This window comes from Megalobrama amblycephala, linkage group LG4 (assembly GCF_018812025.1).
Source record: "Megalobrama amblycephala isolate DHTTF-2021 linkage group LG4, ASM1881202v1, whole genome shotgun sequence".
Taxonomy (NCBI): domain Eukaryota; kingdom Metazoa; phylum Chordata; class Actinopteri; order Cypriniformes; family Xenocyprididae; genus Megalobrama; species Megalobrama amblycephala.
The window spans coordinates 46633929-46652637 of record NC_063047.1 but is presented as its reverse complement, the minus strand read 5'-3'; the positions used below and the strand labels follow the sequence as shown (position 1 = coordinate 46652637).

The following is an 18709-nucleotide window of genomic DNA, read 5'->3' as shown; positions in this document are numbered from 1 at the left end:
TTCTATGAGGCGATACTATACAAAAGTGAAGCGAACTACATGAAAGGGAACGAAACTCATCCCACAAGCTCACTCTCTCACATTAGCTATGTTTCCTTCCACCTATTTTTATGTGCATTTTGGGATATCGCATAAAAAAAAAAAAAAAAAAACACTTGATGGAAACGCCAAGATGTACAGAAGAGGATTAGGGCCAAGCAATAATAAAAAAATAAAACCATCTCGAGATTTAAGTTGTTAAATTTAGAGAAGAAACTCGTTAAATTTCAAGAAAAAAGTCGAGATAAAATGTTGAGAATAAACTCGTTAAATTACGAGAAAAAAGTCGTTAAATTACGAGAACAAATTCGTTAAATTATGAGAAAAATGTCGTTAAATTTCGAGAAAAAAGTCGAGATAAAACGTTGAGAATAAAGTCAATAATCTGTCTACAGAAGCAATAATAAAAAGCAATAATAAAAAAATAAAACCATCTCGAGATTAAAGTTGTTAAATTTCGAGAAAAAAGTCATTAAATTGAGAAAAAAGTCGAGATAAAATGTTGAGAATAAAGTCAAATTATGAGAAAAAAGTCGTTAAATTACGAGAACAAATTCGTTAAATTACGAATTTGTTCTCATAATTGAATGACTTTTTTCTCGAAATTTAACGACATTTTTCTCATAATTTAACGAATTTATTCTCGTAATTTAACGACTTTTTTCTCGAAATTTAACAACTTTAATCTCGAGATGGTTTTTTTTTTTTATTATTGCTTGGCCCTAATCCTCTTCCGTAAAGATGCGCATAAATTATAAAACTGATAAAATATTTTGAACAAAAATACAGTAAAAACAGTAATATTGTGAACAACTTTTCTATTTGAATATATTGTTAAATGTAATTTACTCCTGTGATGCAGAGCTGAATTTTCAGCATCATTATTTGCTGCTCAAGAAACTTTTATTATTTTTATTATTATTATCAATGTTGAAAACAGTTGTGCTGCTTAATATTTTTGTGGAAACAATGATACATTTTTTTCAGAATAATTTGTTGAATAGAAATTTCAAAAGAACCGCAATTATTTGAAATGGAAATCATTTGTAACATTATAAATGTTTTTAATGTCACTTACCATCAATTAATGCATCCTTGCTAAATAAAAGTACTAATTTCTTCAAAAAAAAGAAAAAGAAAAAAAGAAAAATCGTAGTGTACGTTTTCTGTCATCAGGCAGTAAGTGTATGCATTGTGAATTACAACACCTGTCAAAAGTTTGGAAACTCTTGACTGAATGTGTTTATCTTGAATTTCATGTAAAGGATTATGCTGAAATGCCTGAAATTATTTCTGTAGACAAATATAAATTATGCTTACATATGAATTTCCTTATTCTCATGTGTATATCACTTTCAAAAATGTCAAAAGTACTATTCGTTTGTACGTCAAACGTTTTAATGGGGAAAAATGATTGAATAATTAAGAGTTCATATCTTCCATAGCCTAAGCATCTAAGAGACTCACCAATATAAAATCAGTCTGATACGTCGACAGCATGAATACCGAGATATTATGGTCTGCCAACGGGGCGATGACTGATTTTGCTATTTTCGTTACTCCGATTGGCTGAGAGCTGGTGGCGCTCCCGCCCCCGGACACCACATTAAGAGCCAACCACGTCGCATCGGCCACACTGAGATACTCAGATTCTGGCAGCTCTGAAACAGATAAACACAGAAAAACAGTGTCATGTGAGCAATGAATGTGACATTAACACTCTTTGCTCAATCTATCCATCTAAAGGTACTACGTGAGGAATGAAGTGTTTCAAGACCCAATGAAACCATGACACAGCTTTTTTCCTGTGTTGATATATTTGCTATTGAAACAGGAAGTTGGGGTGGTGCATATCGAAAGCTTTTCCCTATTGTAAAATAACAAATAGGCTTCAGTATAATCTGTTGGAGGTGGTTTTAGTGGGAGGGAGTTTCTGACTGTACAGACATCTGTGTAGTGCAAAAGGGATTATCAATATTTTTTGTTTGTTTTACTGGAATGTAGTGTAACTTGTAATGTAGACATTTTCTGTAAAGTTGCTTTGAAATGATATGCATCATGAAAAGCGCTACACAAATAAATAATTGAATTGGAAGAGAAAGACAGTGCCTTTTAACTCTTTCCCTGCCATTGATGGAAATTTCTGGCAATCCATGTTCTCCCAGTTATACGATAGGGGGCGCTATTACGCATCTTCTGAACGAGCACTGACTCTCCAGATCAAAACACAGGCGAAAAAGCAGCAGAAACAAGCGATAAAAGCATTGCTTATGCACATGTAAAATAACATGATCATCAAACATTTAAACAGCATATAAATCAAAACTACCTAACATTACCAAATGAAAAAGAAATGCTTTGTTTAAAAGCAAAAGCTCTGATCTTTCTTTTGATATATCGCTTGTTCAGATATTCATACAACAAAATATTTGGGGGCCATGAAAGGTGTGTAAATTTTCAAAAATGCAACTCAAAAAAAAGAAAAAAAAAAATGCTGGTGGGGAAAGAGTTAAAAAGAGAATTTTGTCTATGTAATATGGACTCACAGCTAACAAACACTGACTAATAGCCACAAAACTCAATTGATTTCCTTCCTAATTGATAACTCGTGGAATACGGGGGAAGATCCGGACCAAGAGTGTTCAGACACATTCAGGTGTCAGATTTATTGTTCTCCAAATTAAATATGGGTGGAAAAGCTGCCAACAAGCACACAAATTTCCTGGGATTTTAAAATACCTGTACCTGTTTCGCAACACAGAGCTTCTGGTATCCATGGCAACAAATGGGTTTCACTTTGGTAACCAGTGTGTAATGACATGGATTCACTCAATCAACCACAAAACCAAAGCCACTGACATCTTAACCCCTAGTAACCCATAATGGAAATGTGTGTGTTGGGGGGTTGGGGACCGTTGATGGAGCAATATGTGGTCAAACATTGGCAGAGATTCAAGCTACAAGGAATTATAGAGAATCTGTGATACTTTACATGACTTAATCTTGCCTGGCTGCACTAAACCCACTGCACTCCTAGTAAAAGAGTAACCACAACACCTACCTTTAAAGCCATCTTCATCCACGATGATGGTGTAATCCTCAGGAGTTTCGGTTAAACTAAAGAACTTACATCTGTGGAGAAGCGAAGAGAGAAAGAGATGGAAATTATGAGCCAAGAAGCAGCAGAGTTAATAACATATTCCTGCGAAGCTTTTATAAACATCAATTTACTCCAACAGCCTCACATACGTAGATCACAGACCACATGCACACTTTGCAAGTCTATTGCTCAGGCTTAGGGATTTGAAGTATTAAACTTTGGCACACAACTGAGTAGACATGAATGACAGAAGCTTGTTAAGATGAGGTGTGTGCTATTACTTTTGTGAGCTACTTTGTAATCAAACAAAAAAAAAAATGAGACAAGCAACACTCATATCGAAGGACCAGAACGTCACTGTGACTTTGGCTAGTAACAAACAACTTGGAAACCACCAAGAACAGCTTAGAAACACATAAACCACACTGCTTCAAGTTCAATGCATTCATGTTGGTTTCATCAAACCTTAATAAAACTTTCATAATAATTTTAAATGTAATGATTCTTAAAATGTTGTGTAGTGTAACCATGAAGTAAAGAGTAATATGTGTTACATATACCTTGAAAACGTGCGAGTGTAAACATCTTAATCATTTTCAAAAATGTTTTTAAAGGAAAAGTCATTTTTGCAAATGTTATGAACAGGGCCTAAAACAGCCAATGGCCGGTGACGTAAGAAAATGTACCGGCCATAAATATTTTTTATCTTATTTTACAGAAAAACAAGCAGTAATGACACCAAAATTTTAGAGATCAGTGAAAATTCACAATTCTCTATTCCAATTTTGATACCACAGCCAAAACTACTATCTTAACTAATATAAATTTAAAACATTGAAGACAAGTAAACAGTCAACAAATAAATTACAAGCAAAAGCACAAATAAATACAATATAACAAAGGTACAAATGAAATAAACAGTGCTTTTCAGGTTTTTTAGTTAGGTCTGACAGGCGAGATTTCAGTTACAGGAATTTAATAAAGTAGGCAAACATAAAATAACACTGCATAGTCTTCACTGTATAAGTTAAAAATACTTATTAAAGTTACAAAAGTTATTCAGCCAAGAGCAATGAGTGATTTTCTTTTGTTGTTTGATTAACATTAAAAACAGACAGCAGCAGGAATATTAGGCTGCTGTCACTTTAAGAGTGGATCTAATATACTGATACACATGCATGTAGTTTCTCAACTGTTTACGTTCGCTTAAGACATAACCGACTGTTTAGTAGGATACTCACTTTTTTTTTCCATAATTGTGTGTGAATTTGTCCGCTCAAGTGCAAGAAGACGTGAAAGAGAGCTCAGTTTAGTATTCACTTAAAGGGCACCTATTATGCAAAATTCACTTTTACATGGTGTTTGACCATAAATGTGTGTTGGCAGTGTGTGAGCAAAACCACCCTAGAATGAGAAAAATCCACCCAGTGGTTTTTTTACAATCTCAATAATTCATAAGCACTGTCTCAGAACGCCCTGTTCTAAGATTGCTCTCACTGTGACGTAGAATTGCGCTAAGCCCCACCCACGTGGTTTGATTGACAATCTGGTTTTGGCATAGACCCCGCCCTCGGTGATCTGTCAACCATCCTCCATTGTTTCAACGACAGCCGGTAATGTCTCCTAAGAAACACAAGTGTTCTGTTGTGGGATGTAATAATGAACATAGTAGTTTTCACTTACTTCCGACATCAGAGCCACTGAAAACGCAGTGGATGGATTTTATTTACGAAGGAAAGGCGCCACTCAAAATTCCAAAATACGTTTATGTTTGCGCGAATCATTTTTTGACTGACTGTTTTGAGAACGAGGGTCAATTCAAAGCAGGTCTTGCTTTAAAGTTAATCCTCAAGTGTGGATCGTTGCCTATACTGTTTGCGATCCAACGTCACCTCCAGAAGAAGTAAGTGTATTTAATGTTTTTTGAGCAAATAGTCATTTCAGTCGATGTCAGCCAGTTCAATAACAAATGCGTCTAAAGTTGTTGTCGTCGTCGTAGAATGTCTGTGTATATAATTTAAACCTTGTTTGTATAGTGTGTATCCACACGTATATATATATATTTTTAAAGATATTGTATTAAAAACTGTATGTTTTCCGGGATGGTCTACCATACATGATGGAGTGACTTGAAGTTGTTTCATCCGTCTTGTAACCTTTGATACAACAAATAGCGTCAGACAGTTTTATGTCACGTATTATTTTTTGCAACAATTACAAATGTAAATAAATTAATACCTGTTCTATCTCCCTGCAGCATATATTTTCTGGTTCTGTAGCCATCTTCTCACATTTGCCACATAAGCACCTGTACGACAAGTAATGTCAACATGACGCAACCGTTCCCTCGCATAAATATAATTTCGTTTGTACTTAGCAAACGTTATCACAGTATTTGTGTTTGTAGTTTCAAAAAATTGCGTGAACGTTATCACAGTGTGTGTGTGTGTGTGTGTGTGTGTGTGTTGCACATCCATAATTGCAAAGGGGACGCGATTAAAACTCTATAAGTACATAAATGTATCAAATAACCATTCAGAGACGTCCTGCTCCATTCTCAATTGTGTTTCTTCTGCCGGAGTCTCTTCATCATCTGGGTCTGATTCCGGTACAAACATGTACGGCTGAATGCCATACAAAACAGCGGGTCTCTCACTCTCAGCCATTCTGCTTCTACCGACTGTTTATTGCCATAGGTATGCAAGTTACGCCCTCATCCAAAGGCAGGGCGGGGATATGCAGCTCATTTATATTTAAGGTGGTACACACCAAAACAGCTCTTTTTAAAACAGGCCCCAAAAATGACATTTTCAAATGGTTATAATAAATTAACTGTGGGGTATTTTGTGCTGAAACTTCACAAATACATTCTGGGGACACCCAAGACCAATATTACATCTTGTAAAAAGGGGCATAATAGGTGCCCTTTAATGTCTGAGATGCGTCGTTCTGGGCGCACGCACTAAACTTCCCACACGGTGCGCGAGTAAAGAAATTAGCTCCCTTTCACATCTTCTTGCACTTGAATATTTAAATTGTCGAGGCTTAAACTTTCGTGGCGATGCAGTAATGGCCCGTCAACTAGGGCTGTCAAACGATTAATCACGATTAATCGCATACAAAATAAAAGTATGAGCTTGCCTAATATATGTGGGTGTACTGTGTGTAATTATTATGTATATATAAATACAAACACATCCATGTATATATTTGAGAAATATTTACAAGTAGATGTATTTATTTATATTTGTATATAATTTATATTATATATAAATACATTTTTGTACATTAATAACATATTTCTCTTAAATATATACATTAATTTGTGTGTATTTATATATACATTTTACACACATTACTCACATATATATTATGCAAACTCAAACTTTTATTTTGTATGCGATTAATCGCGATTAATCGTTTGACAGCCCTGCCGTCAACTGTCCAAAGCGGCATTCACATTTGTTCACGTTCATGCATTGTTAGAATTCATAAAAATGATACAGGCCAACTGGTGAGTGACACAGTTTCATATACCCGTCAATGCAAATTTTTATTCGCATTTGGCACTTGGCGAGTGTTAATTTTAGGCCCTGGTTATGAATAATTAACTGACAAAAATAACAGTCTATTGCTCAGGCTTAGGGATTTGTTTTTTAATGATGGAAGCTTGTGGAGAGGACTCCTAATAATTTAGGAAAGTAAAAATTACAAAACTCATATCAAAATCAACACTCATATCTATGCATCAGTGTTTGGTAGCATAAACTGATTAGACTAGTCTTAAAAGTTAATCATCTGAATTTTTTCTTCAAGACTTTTTAAGTCAGTTACATAAAAATGTTGGAAAAGTACGACTGCTAGTTGGTCAAACTAATTCTTTAGACATCATTTTCAAGAAAAGCTTAAATTTAATGATTCTACACTCTAAAAAATGCTGGGTTAAAAACAACCCAAGTTGGGTTGAAAATTGACAAACCCAGCAATTGGGTTGTTTTAACCCAGCGGTAGGGTTAAATGTTTGCCCAACCTGCTGGGTAGTTTTATTTAACTCAACTATTGTTTAAAAATTACTGTATTGCTTAATTAAAATAAACCCAAAGTATGTTGGAAATGAACATTTATTAATGTTCAATGAATAATTATTAAACAATAAACATTTATTAAATTGCTTATTAATACATTTATATTAATAAACTATTAAATTTATATTAATAAAATATTAAAGCTTATTAATAAACATTCACCTTTTGTCTATTATTGTTGCCTCTAATTGCATCTGGTTTTTAATTTCCCAACTATTTTGGGTTCATTTTAAGCTAGCCATATAGCAATTTTTAAACAATAGTTGGTTTAAATAAAACTACCCAGCAGGTTGGGCAAACATTTAACCCAACCGCTGGGTTAAAACAACCCAATCGCTGGGTTTGTCCATTTTCAACCCAACTTGGGTTGTTTTTAACCCAGCATTTTTTAGAGTGTAAAATGTCAGTAATAGTTTTCCTTACTAAAAAAACAAAAAATGTTTCTGTAGATTTGGCCATTCTCATATTCCATTACACAAGGGTTTCCAGGTCTGTGCAACAAAACTAACCCAATAGCTAATCAAAAATAGCTCAATTCATCTTTCTCCATTGGGGGGCCAAATTCTCCAATCTCCACTGAATTTGTATGTCCATGGGGAATCATCCCACAGCAATGGCTTAAAAGTGGACCCAGTTCTGTGGGAAAACTGCAGACTTAGCAACACTGGCATGATTGATTCAGCAGCATTTAGCTCACAGGAACAGTAATCTCTATAATAGCAACTTTAAATAACACATTATCTTAACGAATTATTACGCAAAACGGAAATGGAAACAATTATATTTATAAATGACTAATGAAAACATCCCCAAAACAGCATCCAAACCTTGCACAGACCTACCTCATTAATTACTCAAATACAACAGCCAATGGCAAGTCTCCAACAGCAGACCTTTTAATATTTATATTGTGTTAGAAGAAACACTGTTTATTAAAATTACAATATGCAGTTTGGCTGTAGCATGATAGATATAAATCATAAGACATACAGTAAATGTACAGTATTGCAGGTTTATATCATATGTGATTTCTTTGCACAGCTGCGCATCTCAATCGAATTTTGGCAGAAACACCATGGGTATAAGAATGTGGTTTAAAGATTCAACTTTAAGAGTAGAGAGTCTGGCGAGTACAATTTAATATGTGACAGATGTACATTTTTATTGCCATCAATGAATTGTTTTTATTATTAATGTGTTGGTAGAATTGAAGAGCTTTTGTGACTCATGTTTATGTACAGGCATAATGCAAATGGGTTTTGGTGTAGTTGTTGACTGGACTATCTTGTGTTCTGGTCTTCTGTTTTAATATAGAACTTGATCTATTTCGGTTATAATAAATACAGTTTGTTAAAAATAGAAAACGAAAACGAAAACGAACCCCCTCACATTCTATATGCTCCGGCCCTGCTCACAGTGTAAATTATTTCCCCAAAGATATGCATGTGCCTGCATGTGCAAGAATAAACCATCATACATTGCTGCACAAGTGCCATGTAACCGCAGCTGGCTCGTAAAGCTGCTTGTACACCCCAAATGGCTCCAGATACCAGGTAAGAGGAGTCTTTATTTATGAGCCTGTCCACCCACATAGTGTATCATTTTGCCTCTAGGGGGAAGGAAGGCAACTTGTTGACTCTGGAAAGCAGCCTTTTATCTGATACTGCTAAAGTGGGCCTGGGGAGGGTACTTTTTTTTTCAAGGTTTTTGCAAGCTGATGGACATTTCTGGTGCTGCGTCACTGAATCATTAAATGACCCAGCATAGCACAGCATAGCATAGAAGAAAGGTATACGGAGTGTAGATGTCTTCATACAGGGTATTGATGAAGTATTGCTTGAATTGTTTTAAGCACTAATAGGAAATGCTATGCTGGGTCAGACTCAAAACCAAGATGAATTTTTTTAAATAAAGGGGAATCTGAACAAATTCACTCAGTTATTTTTCCACATAAAAATCAACCTTTCTGCACCACTAGGAATTCATCGAGCTATGGGGTGAATTTTGTAGAGACACAGTGATGGATCTACACTATTTTGAGAGTCCTGAGATAGGCAATAGAAACAAAGCAATAATCATAAGGGAAAGACAGATCTTATTCCCCTAAATCAGAGCAACAAAATATCATCACTGTAAATTTAACAGGCTATGACTCACTTGCTCAGGGCCTCTGCTCGGAAATGTGCTTCTAAAAACTGTTCCTGAGGTCTCTTGAGGACACACACACTTATTAATTCGAACAGTTTCTCTAAAAATTTACCTCTTCCTCTTACCTTTCCTAATTTTTAAGGGAGAAACTCTCTTTCAACAACAAGGTTGTTGTTCCTGTTTATCTGGTAATGTTGCTGGAAATGCAGACTGAAAAAAAAAAACCCCTAAAAAAAAACAAAACAAAAAAAACACACACACTATAACATCACCGTGAAATCCACTGGAGCAGAAGAACAAATATTTCAAAAAATTACACATTTTCACACACAATATGCACATTTGGCTCACACCAAAATGAAAATTCATCCTCATGCCATTCCAAACCTAGAGTCCGTTCACATGGAATGCGCTTTTCCATTCGACTGTGCTACTTTTCCATTGTTTTTCAATGCAAGCGCGTTAGACGGACGTCTTTAACCGTCTTTTGCAGCGTCTCACACATGAAACAGCATTTTAAAAATGTGCAGTTCAATTATTAAAAAAACGCATCTCTAGTAGTGTTGTCAAAAGTGCTGACCGTGATACCAAGTCGGTACTGAAATTTAAAAAATGTGATGCTGTTGAGCGGATTCGTAAACACCTCCGATTGGCCTCTGTGTTCACGCGCTCAACATATATGTCTGTGATTGGCTACAATGATCAATGCAAGGGAGCGTTTGAAAGCACACGGAAGTGTTTAATTTGAAAGCGGGAGCGTCTGAAAGCAGGCGTCTAACAGCGGACTGTTCTGTTTCTGTTCTACTTACCTGCGTCTCATGTTTTTATATCAGCAAAAACGCATTGTGTTAACCCTTCCCCAAAATTTTTAATTTTTTTCTGAGGAACACAAAAGAAGATATTTTGAGAAGTTTCAATCGTTTTTGTTCATACAATATGAAACTTTTTTGCGAGGTGACCATGCATTTCTGAGTAGAATGAGAAGAATGTAGGCCTGGACTTGATTTTATCCATTGGGAGTTGACTGAATTGTGATATTGGTCCAATCCAATTCTTCTTATGAACTAGTTGCTTATTAACATACATATTGCTAGGATACTGGCTGTTTATTAGTACCTATAAAGCACATTAATGCCTTATTCTGCATAACCATATTCTACATCCCTAATCCTATCCAATTCCTACCAATACTTAAACTTAACCACCTTACTAACTATTAATACGCAGTAATTACAAGTTCTCTGAGGCAAATGTCATAGTTAATAGTTTGTTAATAGTGAGAACTGCACCCTAATTTAAAGTGTGACCGTGCTATTTTATAAACTAGGAGAGTCAACTAGACTATACTTACTGTACTTCAACAGAGCCAAGCCCTGAAACATTGAAAAACTGCTGAAAATCATATAGTCTGTTTTTTATGGTGACACTGCATTTGGTTGGCTGTTGTTATATTGTATATTCCTGAGTGAAAACTGCTTCCTCTATATCTTGCTGGGCAAACAGCACAACCTGAGGGCTGGCCACAATGTTTCAAACTGTAAGCAACTATTTCCAGAGCTCCCCTTGTGTTGTGCGCATTCTGCATCGCTCTGAGAAACTTCACAAACAGCTACTAAATAAGTTGAGTCAAGCTGTGCCTCTGGGACAGAAAAACAAGGGTTTCCCCAGTCTCCTAGCATAAAGATGTTTGCAAAGTCAAAATCAATTGAAAGATTCAAAATCAGAAAAATAACCATATCAAAAATGCTACTTTTACATTAAATTGCATTTGGATCTTAAAATGGATTTCATGGTCCTGATGGACAAAACATACAGCACTGAATACAAAAGAAATCCCTGAAGAAACGTTGTTCAAAGCCAGATGCAAACCACAAGGAGGAATAGGTCACTGCAAACAGAACCTGAATGTTAAAAACAGCCCAGCTGCAAAGCTTTTTACTGTGATAAATCTTCAATTCACAAATTAATAACCCTGCATTTGTAGGCAGACCTTGCCTACAATTACTTTCAGTATTTTTCCTTTCGATCAGAGATGATGTCATCATTACCGTTCCAGGCTCTGAGTCATAACAAAACATCTTTGAGCTGAAATGAAGAGTTATCTACTCAAAATTGTCCAACTACTAGCCGTTAACTGATGTTTTACATTAAACTACATTTTAAGGTGTCAATGTTACAGCGTAATTATAAATTTAAGTACTGAGTAATATTATTTAACAATATGTATTTACTACAGGGTTAAGGTAGGATAAGGGTTTGGTTGAGGGTTAGTTGCATGTAATTATGCACAATTACTATGGTAAGTACATGTAACATATGAAACAAAGATACTAAAGTAAAATGTTTCCATGCTTTTTTATTTTATTATTGTCAAATACCAATATATAATCAAGCTTACTTGTGTGATATATTGCTTAAAGCAGAACTAAGTAACTTTTTTTACCTTCATAAATAGTTTTCTAAGTCCTTACGATGGTTAATTGACTTGTAGTGGTGTGTTTGAGGCGTGCACTAACCCCCTCTGGCACGTCTACGCCAGAAAACAGCACTTGCAAGTTGAGCTGCATCGACCCGACACAATCTTGCCTCATGTTCACGTTCACGGAGAGTGACAAAATGCTTTATGGTAATTCAAAAACAATGTATATATTATGACTTTATAAGACAATTTCGAAAATTACCCACCTCCCTCGAGATTTCTTGTACTGTATTTGCAAAACTACTGTGCTGGTGAGCGTTGTAGTCGTTGTAGTCCAGAGCTGCGCTTGGAGTATTTACCACAGTGTGATTCACTGAAGGAACCTGTGGGGGGAGCTTCGCAAATCTTACTGAGTTCCGCTTTAAAGGATTAGTTCACTTCAGAATTAAAATTTCCTGATAATTTACTCACCCCCATGTCATCCAAGATGTTTATGTCTTTCTTTCTTCAGTCAAAAAGAAATTAAAGGGATGGTTCATTGCGATTTCACTTTTTAACTTTAGTTAGTATGTAATGTTGCTGCTTGAGCATATGCAAAGTTACAGCACTGAAAGTCCAATGCAAACAGAGATATTGTCTTTTAAAGTTATGGCAGTTTAATGCCTACAAAAACGACCGGTTTGGACTGCAATGAGCTTCTTCCTGGATTGGTGACATCATAAACCCTGCAATTAACATAAACCCTGCCCCCGGGAACATGCAACAAAGTGGGCGAGGCCATGTCGCGCGGCATTATGGAAACAGAAGAGTTGTCTACACTGGACACGTGCGATGCGACCCATCAAAAGATTATAATCTGTGATATTTTCTACACTGGATGCAGCGCTGAAGACAGCTTCCAGAATCTACAAGTTCAATGCTGGATTTGCACCAAGGCTATTACTGAAAGATGAAGCAGTTTAAAAACCACTTTAAAAACAGAAGCTGCTGTTTATGGGCCCTAACTGTAAGTACGTTTTATTGTTTGTACATGTCTTTGAAATGTATTATGCTGCTATTTCCTGGTTGCATCAATTATGTAAACAAAGACCAATGCGTTTTTGCTTCTCTAGCCAGTTAGCTAAATTCTATTGCATACTTCAACAAACGCCAACAAACACCGACAAACTTCTATGTTCATAGACAAACAGTTGATCATGCCATAAATTAAACAATACATTTACAAAAATGCGACTACTCAGTCATGTATTCGGCTACAGTAAAGCTTTAATCAGAATAAAACTGCATATTGAAATCTAACAAACAGCAGTAACATTCATAAGTGACAGCATATCTAAACACTGACACAAATACAGAAATACCATTCAAAAACATCCTTTAAAAGCCGTGCTTGCAGAGGTTCTGCTTGACCCTCTTCATCATTACTGTTATCTGGGTCTGATTCGGCTCAATTTGATATGGCAATATAGACGCCATTATTTACATTTCCACTAAAGCACATGCAACAACTAATGGTAAGGGGCGTGGCGTTTCCGGACGCTTCAGTGAATCACAGTACACTGGGCCAGCTAATCAATCAGAACCCATTGCGTATTTCGGATCATAGAATGAGGAAGTAAAACCAGCTGTTCAAATGACAATGGAAACAGCGGTGTAGAATAAAGGTAAAATATATGAAAAATACCGGATTTTTTTTTTGTTCAAAACAAAGCATTAAGACATGTTAAACTGTGCCCCATGAACACAATCAAGCCTAGAAAAAAAAAAAAAAAAAAAAACAAACAAACAAAAAAAAACACTGAACCACCCATTTTCTCCTCCAACTTCAATATCGTCCGACATCATCGTTTTACCTTTTTTTGTAAAGGGCATTTGACTTAGTCTTTGCATGTTCACTTTGCAGACACTTGCTCGGTACTTCCGCCTACGTCACGCGTGACCTTTCCAACATGATTATGTAATGCGTGGCACAGAGCTTGTGCAAGATGAGCAATTGTGGTAAAAAAGTAATTATATATATATATATATATATATATATATATATATATATATATATATATATATATATATATATATATATATATATATATATATATATATATATATATATATATATATATATATATATATATATATATATATATATGTATATATATATATATATATATATATATATATATATATATATATATATATATATATATATATAGAAAATGACCTATCGTTTTGCTAGATAAGACCCTTATCCCTCAGCTGGGATCGTGTAGAGCCATTTGAAGCTGCACTGAAACTGCAATTTGGACCTTCAACTGTTGGAAGCCGTTGAAGTCCAGTATATGGAGAATAATCCTAGAATGTTTTCCTCAAAAAAAACAAAACAAAACAAAACATAATTTATTTTTGACAGAAGAAAGAAAGACATAAACAACTTGGATGACATGCGGGTGAGTAAATGATCAGGAAATTTTAACTCTGAAGTGAACTAATCCTTTAATTGCATTCTCTTGAATGCAGTTAGACTTTTTCAAAACAAGCATGTCGAACATGACAGGACCAATAAAGCATCTGATCATGAAGAGCCCTGGAAAATGAGATTTCCGAACGCAAGAGCAAATAAACATGCAAAATTAAAGAGGCCTGAGGGGAATTAGGCCCTGATCTAAGCTGCCGACTTTTTTTTTTTTTTTTTTTTTTTTTTTTAAATCAAGACAGTAACTCAGACATGAAAACAACCTACTCTGTCTTAACCACTTTAACTCTAGCTAAAGGCCTCTGTGTGTGTGTGTGTGTGTCCACAGTCTTACGAGACTAAATGACCAAGCAGGATATTTCTCCCCGAGGTTCAGACTCTGGAGCCGGACTGGAGATGCGCTAACACACTTTGCTTACGCAAACACAGCAAGGGCCATTGAGACTTTATGAATAGATAGTCTTTCACAAAAGCCCCTCATCTGAGGGTGCATCATTATGAGATACAACACAACTGCACAACCTTACCAGCAGCAATCACTGATTGTGCATTACTTAACACAAAAGGTGGTAAAAAAATAAGACATTTCTTTTTTACAGGAAGTGAACCAATGCACCAAATTAATGCAAATCATGTTCAGGCCACAACTTTTCCCTGTTGTTTACAGGTTTCCACCAGTGCCACAGAGTGCACTTCAAGCAGACCTCTTTCAAACTAATGATCAAAACAGCTCAGTTTTTGATTAAAGCACTGAAAAGATAAGCTTCACAACATCAAGTCATCAGAAAGCCCCCTTCAGCTGTATCAAAGCCGTGATGCTGAATACGTGGTCGTGCATTGAGCATCACAGACGGAGATTTAAAGCCACATCCCCCTCCGTATATTTATACCGCTGCCCAAGAAGAAAAACAACCCCGATCACGTACACACACCCCTCTACCGTCGAATGAACTTAAGCAACAGCACAGACAATCACACTGCTAAACAAAACACCCATGACCGCTTACCTGATAATGTCATGCGCCTCTTACATGGAGCACATATACATTTGGATTAAAAACGTACAGAAGTGCTGGAAGTGCATCTGGCTCCCATAAGAGGTGCGTAGCGGTGAGCTAATGTGATTCCGAGTCAGATTCTTCAGGAAGATATTTAACGGACAGTGAATACAGGCTTAACAACACAACGCAAACTTGATTAATGAAGCTACTTACCTTGTTTTAGAGGGCAGAAAAGCTAGTTTGATTAATCCGTGAGTGCAAATCTGGATTCCCTCTTTCGCTATACTTGCTACTTTTAAACTGTGCTCTAAAATGTGCAGCTCCATCTTTTGCGTCTTCTCATTTGTGGTACATCTAAAAAAATATTAACTGACTATTCCGTTTTGATAAAAAAAAGAAAGAATAAATAAATAAATAATTAAGTAGAGCTTATGGACAGGGCTTTAAAACCTTCAAACGGAGCGGAAAGGAGGGGAGAGAAAAGGAAAAGTTATCTGCCGAGGAAAAGAGAGAAAGAGAGTAAAGCGGGGTGAAATAAAAGAAAGCACAACGAGGTAAACGGGAAGGGACGAAAAAAAGAGGACTGTCGGCCCCCGTGTTTCCACTCCGACAAGGATTGGAATGGGCCAGCAGCTGGTAACAGTGAAACAAACAACCTGTCAGTCAAAAAAAGGGGGCGGGGCGAATTATACAGGAAGTGCATGTTGGGAAATGTAGTTCGGCGCTGCGAAGTTAATCGATACACATGTTCGTTTTGAAATGTTGTCATTAAAATGCCATGTTATTTATTTTCTTTTTTTTGTTTTAATAGAAAAACAGCCATTTGAGTTTTTTTTTTTAAATTTAAAATATTTGGCAATATATTTTAGAAATGCCTTTATTTAAAGGGTTATTTCACCCAAAAATGAAAATTCTGTCATTACTTACACTCAAGCCGTTCCACACCCGTAAGACGTTCGTTAATCTTCAAAACACAAATTAAGATATTGTTGAAATCCGATGGCTCCGTGAGGCCTTCATAGGGAGCAATGACATTTCCTCTCTCAAGATCCATTAAGGTACTAAAAACATATTTAAATCAGTTCATGTGAGTACAGTGGTTCAATATTAATATTATAAAGCGACGAGAATATTTTTGGTGCGCCATAAAAAACAAAATAACGACTTATATAGTGATGGCCGATTTCAAAACACTGCTTCAGGAAGCATCGGAGCATAATGAATCAGCATGTCAAATCAGTTGTTCGGAGCGCAAAAGTCACGTGATTTCAGCAGTTTGGCGTTATGCTCTGAAGCTTCCTGAAGAAGTGTTTTTAAATCGGCCATCACTAAATAAGTCGTTATTTTGTTTTTTTTGCTTTATAATATTAATATTGAACCACTGTATTCACATGAACTGATTTAAAGTTAGAACAACATTACTAGTTAGCACATTTTTATTGATGGGCATTGGGCACCTTCACCCTCAAGGCTTATACCATACAGGGCCTGGGATAATGTTCGTTTGACATATTTTTGATAATCTTACCCACCATGCAGATAATGTACTTTTTAGTAAAGTAAAATTGTTTGGCATTAAAAGCCCTGCCTAAAATTGGCCGTTTCCTAGATTAAGGGATTGACCCCATTTTACCCCACTCTCCTCAACCTTATGACCTTTTCTTGAGCCTAAACAAAATCCTGCTAATCATTGACTGTGTAAAAGATGTGATGGAGGCTTTTCAATCAATATCAGACTGTTCTCTTTATCTATACCAAAAAATACAGGAGGAGGAACTTTGGTTCCTTTTCAAGATTAAAGATTAGATGTGGAATGAAACTGAAGTAATTTTTTCCATAGTTGGCGTTGTAAAACATGAACAGGAAAGGAAAAAAAACCCAATATATGACAAAGCACTAAGTAATTTGAAACAACCGTGTTGTATGCATGTAAAAACATATACAAGTAGATCATGACACCAATAAATTTACCAATTCCTGGCTGGAGTGCATCATCTAATAAAAGGCGGCAGAAGTTTAATAATTCACAAGTGCTGACTATTGGTAACCAGGGCCGGTGCTGCAGAGCGTCATAAAACAACAAGCATTCTTTGTGTGCAGCTGTGATAAGATCCCTGGGACACTCTGATCTCTCACAGGGACAGGCATTGTTCAGTTCAAAGGACAGAACTCCTCTTTAGATGTGGTTTCTTTCAGCATTACCACTCAAAACATACTGAGCCGTAAGCATTTGACTTTGCAGAGGCAAATGGATGTTTTTGATTTTAATATCAGGTATGTTTGCACTTGAGTCTTTCAAGGACAAACATGCTTTCTTGTCCCAGTAAAATGTACAAGACAGTGAAAACGCCAAATATTTCAGGAGGAGAATCTTTAGTTTTACAATCAAGAAATTGTTTGGCCAGCAGTGGAAAAATTCTCTTCTGTAAACTTAAATAGACTGACCAATCGTTTTTTCTTCATTCATATCAGATTACATCTATATCTCAACACAAAGATCATTTTACACCTTTATTACTGAAGCCTTTAGTTGTTTGCATTTTGTTTGTTTAATAATCCATGATTATTAAAGGCTTAATGAAACCAAGTTTAAGTGGAAATTAATCCAAAGGAGATTAAAAATAAAATGCTTAATTAACATTGTTCAGGTCAAGCTACAGTAAAGACTTATCACTCCTGACTAGACACCTTATGAACAAATGCTCAGCTGAAAACTACTCTTTAAGACATTCCCCAAAGATCAAACAAAGCAACAGAACATTCAAGTTCTCACAAAATAAGGCTTAGTTACACACTCAAAGGCAGCTTGTCAAAGCAGAAGTGGAGCACTAAAAGCTGCGTTCTGCAGAGAGAATCTTTTAATCTGAACCCCATGACCCACATGAAGCCCTGAGAACCAGTCTCTCAACGCCATGGCGCTGGCTACATGAGGCTTTCAGACTTCAAATCTTAAAAAGGGTCAGGACTTTTTTTTTTTTTTTTTTTTAAATTGTTCCTTGAGGTTTACTTGTGTTAAAATAAACAAAAAAAAAAAAAAAAAAAAAAAAAAAAAAAAAAAAAAAAAAAAAAACTACTATGCAGAGGATTAGTTCATTTTCAAATGAAAATTACCCCAAGCTTCACTCAACCTCAAGCCATCCTAGGTGTACATGACTTTCTTCTTTCAGATGAACACAATTGGAGATATATTAATAAATATCCTGATGCATCTGAGCTTTATAATGGCAGTGAATGATACCAACAAGTATGAGCTAAAGAAAGTGCCTCCATCCACATCCATCACAAACATGTACTCCACACAGCTCCAGGGGGTTAATAAAGGCCTACTGAAGCAAAGCTTATTTAACAAGTTATGAAGTAAAACTGACTGCCTTCCGTATTCCACTTACAAAGAAAGTGTAAGACAAAACAGGCTTATGCTACGTCCTACGCCTTCCATATTTAGCT

The 18709-nt window shown here is 35.8% G+C and overlaps 1 protein-coding gene across 1 annotated transcript in view; it reads right to left on the bottom strand.

Moving 5' to 3' along the window:
* Positions 1-15918, bottom strand: part of castor2 (cytosolic arginine sensor for mTORC1 subunit 2) — a 28852-nt gene extending 12934 nt beyond the window's left edge. Inside the window, exons 1-3 of the mRNA XM_048189597.1 lie at positions 15476-15918; positions 3101-3171; positions 1507-1700 (exon numbers count right to left, since the gene is read on the bottom strand). Of these exons, the coding sequence (XP_048045554.1) occupies positions 1507-1700; positions 3101-3171; positions 15476-15588 (378 nt within the window). The 5' untranslated portion in view covers positions 15589-15918. The remainder of the gene's footprint in view (positions 1-1506; positions 1701-3100; positions 3172-15475) is intronic.
* Between the last annotated feature and the right edge of the window lie 2791 nt (positions 15919-18709).